This window comes from Ochlerotatus camptorhynchus, unplaced genomic scaffold, assembly GCF_037179485.1.
Source record: "Ochlerotatus camptorhynchus isolate MF236.1 unplaced genomic scaffold, CSIRO-AGI_Acam_v1.1 ptg000182l, whole genome shotgun sequence".
In the NCBI taxonomy this organism is placed as follows: domain Eukaryota; kingdom Metazoa; phylum Arthropoda; class Insecta; order Diptera; family Culicidae; genus Ochlerotatus; species Ochlerotatus camptorhynchus.
The window spans coordinates 1511237-1523970 of NW_027040672.1; the positions used below are offsets into that span (position 1 = coordinate 1511237).

At 37.1% G+C, this 12734-nt stretch overlaps 1 protein-coding gene across 1 annotated transcript in view; it reads right to left on the reverse strand.

Annotated features, from left to right (window-relative positions):
- Positions 1-2090: 2090 nt before the first annotated feature.
- LOC135702036 (very long chain fatty acid elongase 4-like) overlaps positions 2091-12734 on the reverse strand; it is a 30105-nt gene continuing 19461 nt past the window's right edge. The window contains exon 5 of the mRNA XM_065223006.1: positions 2091-2622. Within this exon, the coding sequence (XP_065079078.1) occupies positions 2440-2622 (183 nt within the window). The 3' untranslated portion in view covers positions 2091-2439. The remainder of the gene's footprint in view (positions 2623-12734) is intronic.

Consider the following 12734-nt stretch of genomic DNA (forward strand, 5'->3'; position numbering starts at 1 on the left):
TCTAGATGCGCTTCCACAATTGTTAATTGAGAACCTTGTATATTTTGTGGCAAGCACAATGATACTCTATGCCCAGGAAAGTCGAGAAAATTTCAAACCCGAAATATTGCCTCTACCGGTCGGGAATCGAAAAAGGGGGCGGGACACCTTGGCTGAATATATGTAATAGTTAAATAATTTCGTTGATATTGAGAAATATTTGATGATATTTTCAAATAGGGGAAATGGCTCTAATGTTGGCCTATGGATCTAAGATTGGGCCCATCGCTAAAAATCTGCTATTTATCAATTTTATCTAGATGAACGCGTCATTGGGACGGTACTAATGGATATTTTTTGTCGCTATTGAAAATTTAGTCGATTGCTGAATTTATGTATGGGCCCAAATTAGAAGCATTTAGGCCGACATTACATTCATTTCCCCTATATCTAAGTTGTCTTGCCTCTTGGAATTGAACCCACCGCCTCCGGCTTGGTAATACCGTGCCTTTACTAACTGGGCTATCTGAGGCCCCTGCATCGGAAAGCAGCTTGCTTGAATTTTTGTTTTGTTATTTATTCGCGGCACATGGTAACTGTCAACTTTGCCAAGTGCAGTGGTTCCATTAAATACTGGAAGTTTTCCATCATTAATGCTTTTAAACTAATCCTCGATGGCAAAAATTGGAAATTGGACGATTTTTTCCGTTTTATATATTCCTACTACTCAAGTTGAAAACAATACATAACAATATGCAACGGAAACCGAGCTTAGAGATGACATCACATACATGCACAGCTATTTAAGCTGTCATGACATGCTGTGATGAGGGCGAGAAAATAAATATGACAACAACCACACAATTTTCATTAATCCCAACCACACAACGGCAAAAAAACAACGTGTCAACGCAGCTGATTACGATGCTTCTAATGGGTGTCTATTTTATCTGTGACAACCGTGGGAGATTGTGTGAAAAACGTGGTTCCTGGAAACTCTATTCATAGGCTTCCTTGTACTGAAAATGACACTCTCATCAACAGCAGCTTCCGATAACAAATGGCAAACCACGATGAGCCTATTTTACAATCGCAGACAGGTAAGCAGAAAAATTCTATTTTGATTTACAATTATTCATGAAATCTTTAATTTGTTTTAACTGCCATGGAAAACCAGAGAGTTTGCGGGAAGGTTAAACAGCAAGTCTGTAAAGTCGACTTGAATTTTGAGCTTTCTGCCAGATATTAGAAACAACTTTCGTTTCATAGCCACCATCAATACATTTCTACGAAGGGCGTTGACTAGCTTGCAGATCGATTTGTTTTCGGTTGACTAAAATAGCATATTTTTCGAGCAAAATATTGCATTGTTCCGGAAATCGAAATACCAGCTGGTAGCTTAGAAAAATGCAGGAAGTAAATTACGGGAACAGAGTTTTGTAAGGCATTCTCAAAGCCGTAGCAGAAGGAAAGGAAGCTGTAGTTAATCCCAAAGAAAAAAAAATAGTTATTTTGTACGTCGAAACACATTCTACACTAGGGCAAAGAAAAAAATATGGAGAAGGAAAAAACAAGAAGAAGAAAATACTTTATAATACCAGCGTCATTGTCGTTGTTAATTTTTATAACTTAATGAAAAGCAGAAAGAACATATAATGTATTAGAGGAAAATTATGAGAAGAGAAAGAAACCGCAAGTTGAATGATGTTTAACGCATTGAACCATTAACCACATAATTGCAGACATAATGTCATGAGAAACCGATGCGTTGCATAAAAAAAAAACAAAAAAAAGAAATTAAGCAAATCATGTTAAGTTTATAACGCTAGCAAACGTATAGAATGAATCCAGGAAAACAAAACTAATGAAAAACTAAACGTTAGGAATGATTATTTTAGAGAAAACCAAAACACAGATTGAAAGGAATGTAGTAGTGGAACGGGCAAATCTTAGACTAGTTTATGACTAATAAATAACAAATAACGATACGGTTACCATATTGCATCCAATTAATTCATGATGACCACCATTTTACCACACGTGTCACTGTTCAATGCGGTTCTATTCCAACAGGGCTGTGTCTCTTACAGTCATGCATCGAAACAACTCCGTTTGCACACTATTCAAAGGTCATATTTTACTGATGTATATTTCTGTTGAACTTAAAACCTAGATTTCGAACGACGTAATGGTGGAACCTACTTTGCAGTAGAAGCTCCAAATACACTTCTATTTAACCTAGCAATGAGGGTAGACAGTACATTCAAATGGCAATGGGAGACATATGGGTGCTAGCACTGTGTATTTGTGTGAAATTCCTTCGGTACGCCGTTGAAAAATTTAAATTATCCACCTCTCATGAAAATTTAATCAGTTTAACGAAACTGTGCTCCAGTTTTCGATAGCCTTCGGCTTTCTTAGCGGCATCGATGGTGCTGATGGCGGTGCGCTGTGTCATTTTCATTCGGCTGTTTCCACTTTGTCCTTCCGAGCCTTGAGGTAGGCTTTCACGTAGAAATCGGCGAACAGCGTAAACATGAACAGGTTCTGCGTGAAGCCGATAAACAGCAAGTAGGTCGGATAGCTGCAGTATCCGAAAATCAGCGGCAGTCCAAAATGTGCCATCAGGATCATGAATTGAATCTGAAAAACCATGGAAAAAGAACAAGAAGGGGGAAAGTCAGTGGTAAGTATGAATTTTGGTTTCAGGACAAAACAAAAGTTAGCTCATACTACTGCAACACCCACCCAATCATCGAAATGGACGCATTATGAATTAATTAAATATAATAAAAAAAAATTATGTTGATTTTACTAGGGAGGAAGTGACGAATGGGGGAGAGCGATATTTTTTTCCTAAATTTAGCGTGACATAATTAATGCATGGCCCCGGAGAAGCTCAACGTGACATAGGTAAATTATCAGATTTGAGTCTTTCCGATATAAATGAAACTTTCCCAGCAAACAATTTTAGCTGCCGATCAGCTTATACAAGCAAAAATTAGCTGCAGAAGGCAAATTTTGGCTGTATAAGCTTATCTGCAGCTAAAATTGTTAGTTGGGTTGTCTATGTTTTCGACAGGGGGAATATAAATGTTCCCTAGACATTTAAATGGTGCAACGGCCAAAAATTGGTCAAATATAATTTAGTGCCCACTGATTATGTTATTATATACAGTCGAAATTCGCTGGTTGGGCTTTTAATACTTGGGCTGCTTTTTAGTTGGACCTCCGCTGGTTGCAACTGGATGTCGAATTCTCGTGTCAAATCGGATTTTACAATCAAACATAAATTCTTTTTGCTTCAATCCGCTGTAATTGAAGTCGCTTTGTGTGAAATCTTCTCAACCACAACAAAAGATGCGGACACCAAAACAAATTATAGCCAAATTCGTTAGTTGGGCCGATGTGGTGGCCCAACCAGCAAATTTCAACGGTAAATGATCAAAAAAATAATTCTTTTAGAAGTTCAACGGCTACAAAATACAGCAATATTATTGAATTAGGCTTCCAACTTTCCAAATGCGGACTGCCAAGCTTTACGTTTCACATCATCCATCAGATTTTGTACTGCTGTTGTATCAACCTCATGAGCATTTCCAGCCGAAAACGCTAAATAAAATGTCAATTTTGTCTCGACCCCTTCCGATTTGAATGAAACATTGCTCACATGTTCGCTGCTACCAATGATTGCAATTTTCATTGAAATATGATTGTTTTTCTTCACAGTAACTTTAAAAAGGGCGTATTAAACAAAATGATTAAATTTTTTTTTCAAGAAATTATAACCTAAAATCTATTGATCTGATCAAAATGGCACACGGAAAGAAGTCATAGGTAGTTAAATTATCTTTGAGGAAAAATACACTGAAAGAAAGCTTAGTAAATTAATATTTGAAAAAAAAACGTAGAACGTTCATTTCTTCAAAGCACAGTAAATTTTTAATCCTGGTTTCCTAGCAGTCGTCAGACGTTCTCCAAACACTTACGCTGTTCCTTGCTCACAATTTTGACAACTGAATAGTAAATGGCAATAACAAAATAGAGGAAACATTCCGTACGCACACACCTACAAACTGAGGGGTGTTTAAGTTTTTTAAGTGCACGATTAAAAAATATTCCAAATTTTAGTCGACCAATTTTTGACCGTCCACCCTTTAGAGCACTTTGACTCAAGCGTCATATTTTAAAAGGGCGTATGTATTTTTATGAGCACTATGTTTGCAAAAAACGTATCTCACACTCTAAACGTCAAAAAATCATTCAAGCCGAGAGGGACGAAAGTCCCAGATTTATTCAAAACTTTCCAAAAATTACTCTAAAGTTTGATTTATTGATTTATAGTCGGAGAAATCCATTTTATCGGATTCATCCTAAAACTAAATAATATCGATTTTTAATCGGTCACATTTCTTATTACCGGTCACATCTCTATAAGCTATAAGTATCATGACAGGTAACGATTAAAGAGCCTGAATTTATAAAGAGGCGACATCTTATCAATTTGACAGGTCTTCTGCTCGATTGGAATGACTTTTCCTATGACTTTGACAGACAATCGATTGTTCCAATTTTGACATGTCGTCTCTTTATAAAAAAGGAACGTCGTGCAATCTCAACCAACAATTCAAAAAGGCGGATCAGCTTTTGTAATCAAATCTTTTCTCGCAAATCGAAGCTCGCCTTGCCAAATCAACAAAAAACCGCCGGCTAGGGAAAAATTCTCTCCTATCCGATGGTGGAATTGGTTTGTGTAAGCGTGCTTCAGTGTTCAAGATAAGGTCATTACAAGTTTGCTGATCCACTCTTTAGTATTGTTGGTTGATAAATCTGTTCGAAAATCGTATATTCAAAAATCATTTATGGTGATTCCTTGAAGAGTTCACAAATTCCCTGAGGATGGCAAGTGTTCTAGAGCACAATTTTCGGACACAGTTGTGACATCACTCATGAAATTGGAACTCCCTGTTTGCTGCATCAAATGTGAAGTTCCTGTTTCATTGTTGTATGTTTTGTGGCAGCTGTGCTGTGCATTTCACACAGTATTGGAAGTACAGAAATGCATATGTCACGAATGGGAATTCTCCGATATCTCCAAGGCCATTACTGATTTCCATCCCTGCCTCAACAGACTTCCCCAATCTCAGGCATCCGGTGAAGATCAGCATCGATGGCACTTATCGTTTGGTGTTGGGTTTGGTCGAGTTGAGGTTTGGTCACGTTTGGCCATCAATTCTGTTGCCAAATCTCCGTGCAAATATCATTGCTTCCAGAGTTTGAACATGCAACAATCACAAAAGCAGGTGCTCAAGAAAGTGACAGTTCACATCACAAAACACACTTAAAACAACATCAGCATAATACCCGATAATTCTAACACATTCAAGATTATCGATGAATAGTGTATGCAATCGGATAATATCGGCAGGTGCTTGTTATTATTCATTACGACTTGAATTGATCTTAAAAATCGAAATTTTTTAAGCAAATTTTATGAAAATCCGCTATATGAAATGTGAAGCGGTTTACTTTCGTCCCCCTTGATTCCAGCTTGAAACTCACAAACTGCTCAAACGTCAATTGGGTTGTTTAACTTCGAAAAATATACCGATTTTTATACATCATCTGATAGAGCTTCGTTTTCTGAGCACAACGATATTTTTATCAATCCCGTAGACATTCATCTCGATTTTTAAATCAAGATTTAAATTTTTTGATCGATGACATTAAATCTATTCGTTGACAGCTCGCTCCAATTCAAAGTCCCGCCAAGGGGCACTAAGATGGTGATTTTTGCTAATGTAATCGTACTTATTTAAATTAGTTCCAGTGTACCAATATTGATGAAATTTTGGATTTCGGTTCCATTTTTAATGAAGATAACGAGAATGTATTTACCTCAATAACCCTAAACAACTCAATTGATAACATGCTTATGCCGAGACGGACGAAAGTCCCAGATAAATTCAAATTTTATGCAAGAATACTTTTTAGTTTGATGAAATGATTTATATCCGTGCAGTTAAATTTTATTCGATGATTGAATATTAAAAAACAAACTATTAATTCTCAGATATGGTAGCTGTCAGAATTTCCCGTTCCTATTTAGACGCAACGGAAGAGAAATAAGTTTATAAGTGAATCTCCAATGTAGATAATTTAACTACAGGGTATCTCAAAATTGATGGTACACCCTAGAAGATTTTTTTTAACATGGTGAATAGACGTATTTTTTTTTTAAATCATGGCTTGTTCAATGTTTATTGATTTATTGCCATGATATAGGTCTTTATTGGAAGAGCCTGTATTAAGTTAGATTTATTTTAGTGAAACGCTCGAATTTCAACTTTTTACCTAGTGGACGAATTTTAGTAAAATTATTGGTATACGAATGATCCCTACTACGACTAAAACTGAGCAAAATTTTAAGAAGTATGATATTTTTATTTCAAGAAAATAAGGTTTTTCAAGAAAAACGCGTTTTTCTTAAATTGCTCTAACTTTATGTTAAATGAACGAAATATGCCTAATACTGAAACAATAATTAATAATTGTAGGCTGAATCAGCTGCCAAAAATTCAGAGACGTATCTTTTTAACTTGTGCTTTTAGAGCCGTTTTCCTAAAATTTAAGAACTGCTTACGATCAATTTTGAGATACACTGTACCTACCACTTCTTTTCACATGTCATTTTGATCAGATCAATAGTTTTCATGTTGATTTTTTGAAAAAAATATGCACCCAGATCGGTCAAAACTGAACCTACCCAAAAATGGGTAAACTGTGTTGGGAATCCAATCAACGTTGTTCATTTGTCAACTTGTCACTCCCAACACAGTTTACCCATTTTTGGGTAGGGCGAGTTTGGACCGATCTGGGTGGATTGTACCCAAATTTGGGTAGTTTTGAAATAGCGTGTACTCGATTTTTAATACACCCTTTACAAAAGCTACTGGAATGAAAAAAATCATATTTAAATGAAAAATGCAACCATTGGTAGCAGCGAACATATGAGTAATGTTTCATTCAAATCGGAAACACTAATGTCCAACCAGTTTGCGTTTTGAGCTGGTAATGCTGTAACTGCTGAACGCCAGTTTTCTTTGAACTGTTTCTCATTTTCAATTTTTTCCGAGTTTTCTTGAGGTTTCGCTTAACGATTGCCCAATATTATTCGATTGGGCGCAGCTCCGGCGAGTTTGGAGGGTTTTGTTGTTGGGTTGTTGTTGGCGGTATACCATTCCTGAGCCATTTTCCCGTAGTCTGGCCAAAACAGCACGTAATAACTGTGTTTCTTCAAAAAAAAGGCCATAGGCGTTTTTGAAAACATTCCTTTACACAAATATCTTGGTTAATAGTATCAGTTGTTACGCAAATTCCGCTTTTTTAAGCCCACACGTGCAAATCGCCTGCCAAACCAAGTATTTTTCGGGAACTTTGACAACTGTTTCTGCTTAAACATATCCTGAACCTGTCCTTTTCCGGTAGCCGTGTAAAACTCTTGACCTGGGAGCTGCTTGAAATCCGCCTTCATCGTCCATTATTATGCAATCAAACTTGGTCAACAATATCGTGTACAACATACGTACTCTTGCTTTGGCGGTGCTTATCATCTCCATTGGGTGTCACTGTAACCTTGTATGTTGACTCTTTGCGCTGTTTTGTGTGATAATCCCAGCTTCTTTCCGACATCTCTGATGGAAAGGTTAGGATTACGCCTGAAAACGCTGGGCATTCTGCTACCGGTCGCTGCGGCATCCTGGTTTCGGTTTCCTCCTGATCCTGGTTTCCTAGCATTCCTACGTTCCCCAAACACTTACGCTATTCCTCTTGCTTCGACGACATTTTGACAACTGAATAGTAAATGGCAATGACAAAATAGAGGCAACATTCCGTACGCACACACCTACAAAATGAGGGGTGTTCAAGTGCATGTTTAAAACAAATACAACAAATTTTAGTCGAGCAATTTTCGACCGTCCACCCTTTAGACCAATTTGACTCAAGCGTCATGTTTTAAAAGGGCGTATGTATTTTCAAGAGCACTATGTTTACAAAATCGTATCTCACACTCTAAACGTCAAAACGTCATTCCAGCTTTAAACTCATACAAAGTGCTCAAACGTCAATTAGGTTCTTTAATTTTGAAAAATATATCGGTTTTTATATATCATCTGAAAAAGCTTCGTTTTCTGAGCACAGCGATATTTTTTTTTATACCCACACACTTTCATCTCGATTTTTAAATCAAGATTTAAAGCAAAATAATAACTTCACTGTTTGGCACTAAACTGACAAACTGACAGCTCGCTTCCATACAAAATGACACCGAGGGGCGCTAATAAGGTGATTTTTGCAAATGTAATCGTACTTATTTAAAATAGTTCCACTGTACCAAAATTGATGAAATTTTGGGTTTGGATTCCATTTTTAATGCAGATTACGAATATGCATTTACCTCAATACCCTTAAAGAACCCAATTAACCACTTCATTCGAGCAGTTAAAATGACGTTTACTACCACTCGAACTTTGAAATAAAACATTATTTTGAGATTTTTTTTCTTCTAGAACCTCTAGATCTCCAACATATCGGGTCACACCGCGTGACAGATTACGATAACAACATTTTTGAAGTGGACTTCGACAGTGAGCATTCATAAAAGGGTTAATGTCGCAAACATAAACACTGACTTCTTTCGTAAATTTATCGTAATTCAAAGTCTATCCATGCATGCCACCAATTATATCACATAGATGGACTCTTTTTCTAATTAATCACCCTGGTGACTTGCTTCGGCGAGTTTTCATTCTTGAGAAATTCGAGTAAGAACTCATTGTCTACGTTTGTGACGTTATGAAAGAAAACTATATAGAGATTTTTCCGGACCACCGACCGCGATCTAGACAATGGGATCAACCCAAGCCGATGTATTACCGAACGGCAGCAGGTTTACGGTGCTTGCATGGATGATGATGCCGAATTTGAGATGTTCGAGGGCGGTTCGTACGAGGGTTCGTAGCGATGTGGTAGTGATGTTGAATGGGTGTGCAATAGAGTGTTTCAGCGTTATATGAAAAAAAAGTCAGTCTGGAATTTCAAACGCTACCCCCTAGAATGGTAGTTTGCGGAGTCAGCAACACCCTGCCGAAATTTGAAATCCTTTGGTTCACGGGAACCCCTCGCTCAAAGGGCTTGAAGTTTGTATAAGGATAATCGACAAAATGTATGGGGGAACGAGCCACTTTCAAATTGGCGGCCGTAGGTGGCGCTGTAGTTGATCGATTTTTTTTCTCGTACAAAATGTAGATTTTTGACGTAGGACTACGTCTGTGATTTCTATTTGTGAAAACCGAAAATGGAACATGTAACCAAATTATGAAAGATTTTGAGCGCTAATAACTCAACTGCCCCTGGACCATTTTCAATAATTTTATCACCAATCGATCAGATATAAATTTAAGACGTTATCATTTTTCAAAATGTCACTATTAAAAATTGCACGACTGTGCAACTGTTGCTATGAGCACCGATTGCCTGTGAAAAGCGATTTCCCTAACACAGATTTCAAAGTTGAATTCCATCCGGGCTCACCAAACGTTTATTCAATCACAGCGTGGTAAGTGGTGGTGTGGCTCCTGTATACAACGAAGGGCTGTCTGGAAGCAACGAGCTGCAGCCCACATGAGCATCAAAAGAAAGAAGAAGAAGCCGCACCGCTATTGATCGGAATCAGTAGTTCTTCGTGTGTTGCTGTGGGCCAACTATGCCAAGCTCGTCATGCTAAAGAGTATAAACAGAGAGAACCCCGCTCAAATGCGAGAGAAGTCATTGTTTACTAAAGCTGTTACGCCCTAATTCCAGCTATATCTAGATATAAGACCACGTACACTCAAAAAATATTGGACGCTAAATAGTATAAAAGTTACGCTAAATCGCAACTCTCCGTGCCGACGCAAAGGTCGGTATAAAGGGAGAGAATACATACTTAGTATAAAAATGATTTATGCCTGCCATAGTATAAAATCGAAATATGCTTGCAATGCATACATACGGTTTATTCGAGGGAATGTATTTTCTGCTTCTTTTTCGTTTAATGCTTAATATGATTGTTGGAGGCGAACCAGCCCCAGACTGAAAGCCTCCCTAATAAAGATAAATTAATTAATTAATTAATATGATTGTTTTAAAATAAAAATTAAAGTTTTAATTAAAGCAAAAGCAGTACCGTAAAATTATCATTATCGAAACCCAGGTTTATCATTACCCGACGTTTTGATCTTTGATAGGCGGCTAAAACTTGGGTCCACCCGGAATGGTCATATTCAACGCTTTGGCCATTAAGAAATTACTGTGCATCAGCAGATTATTGGCTAATCGATACAGGGTTGCCATTGATGGCAGGCTCTGATTCCACTTCCGACAGGCTTATATGCTTCTTTCGATCAATGAGCGGACGATGTTTGCAGAATCATTTGAGAACGTTACCACCTTCAACGTGAACTGAAAAACGACTACGAGTGCCATCGTGTTTGACATTGTCATTTTTGATCGTTTTAGTATACACTGATCGAATTCCACTCCGATAATCGGACTTAGTATAGTTTTGAAGAAAATATTAATCGGAGCAATGTATAAATTTTGATTAATAATAAAATGCATAAAATTTAATCAATATTAGTTTTGTAATATTTTTGAGTGTAGTTCTACGTCACCATTGCGTACAACCCCGTAGGGCTGTCCCTTGTAGTTTTTTGGAGTATTGGGAACATCTTGGTTGACGATAGGATGTGAATCCGTGTTAACGCCGAAAAGTTATTAGCGTTTCAAATGAACACCACCTTCTTTGCTTTTGGAGAGGGCGTAACGTGCAGTTTTTATTTTTACCAACAGGCATACGAATAGCAATGTCATGGGTATAACTTTTTTGTTTCACAATAAAATTGGCTGGAATTTTCACAGTAATTTGAAAAATGTTCGAAATTATGGTTTACTGGCCAAGTGATTCCTGTTTTATTCCGGGTTTCCGAGAGACCATCGGGGGGGGGGGGGGGTAGAAAAGATACCAGTCGTCTAGAGCAAGGTGATGCTGAAAATCCACAGCAACAGGCATCTATGGGTAGTGCTGATTAATGGTTTAACAAAACCAACCCACAACCTGGTTCTAAACACTAAGTGTCCGCCGGAAGGTCATCCGGTGACCCGGATCAACCTTAATCTTGATTATTATGTATTTTTGATCAAAGTATGCCTTGATTATTCTCTGCAACTATATGAAATGAAGTAAAATGGTGATTTTTGATATATAATCTGGTCATTATTGGCTCCGAGTGGTCATCAGATGGCCCGATAGAAAATTCGGAAAATCTGTAAACTTGATTGCCGTGTAAATTTGATCAAAGTAGGCGATGATTTGTTCTGATACTATGTGGAATGTAGTAAAATGGTGAATTTGGATTTATTAGCCAGTCATTGCTTCTAAGTAGAATGTACTGCTTCGTAAATTTGATCAGAGTAGGCCTTGAGTTTTTCTCTGCATTTATATGCGATGTGGGAAAATGGTGTTTGCTGATATATTAGCTGGTCATTGGCTCCGAATGGTCACCAAAAGTTCCTGAACATCCGTAAAATTGATTGCTGTGTAAATTTGATCAAAGTAGGCCTTGATTTGTATCTGCAACTATGAGGAATGTAGTAAAATTATGATTTTTGATATATTAGCTGCTCATTGGCTTCGAGTGGCTGAAGACATAAAAGCTGTTCATCTTCAAATAACAGAGAAATACGATGTTTTATAACATGTGCCTGATGTTCACGTTTTTAGTATTATATTTTGAGCTATCGTTCAAAAGAATACTTTTATCATTTTTCATCGATCGGTAGTGTGACAACAGCAGACGATAGGGCTTGTTCCTTGGCAACTATTGTCACTGTGGATGTGATTTGACACGGATCGATTCCATCGGATACAACAATGTAAGTGAGGAGCGACCTTGTATTGATGACCTCCAAATATATGGTTGAAAATATTGATGGAAATATTGACGAAACTTCTGTCGTGTGGATTCACTTAAAATTAATTTTGACAGATCGTAGCCCTGTGAAAAATATGAACGAATAGAAGCACACGGTAAAGTAAAGTACCTCATATTTACATTCTCTTCCATTACAATTTGGCCTTTTACTTACACTGAAACTTGCAGTTTGAAATTTATTATCGAGCTATATAAGGGAAAAATATACTTAACATGTGAAAAATGGTCAAATTTACTATGAAACATATTTGAAACTACATTACCTTTTAATATTTAGTGTTTGATTAAAATTCATACCGCTAAGACAATGATTCTTGCCATAAAAATTTGGTACGCGCAATATTACAAGCAATCAATCTAGTTGATAACCAGGTTGATTTTTAATTGAATGACATTGCGTGATAGCTCTAATGTGTGCATAAAACATAGTTAAAAAAAATAAGTTCACATAAAATCCTTAACAATTCTTAAATGCTTTCTAATCTGGACGCATTTTTTCCCCTGAGTGAGTGCAGTAAACAGCCATGAGCTTAATAGTACGTTCAGACTACAGAGTTATAACATGTTATAGCGCTATCTTGATGGTGGTCTCCGTGTTGCAATTATTTGACAACCGTTATAACATGTTATAATTCTCCAGTCTGAACAAGGCATAAGACAGTGTGAAATGAGCTGTATTAATTATTCGGTAGAAATGTATATGGAACTCAAGTCAACATA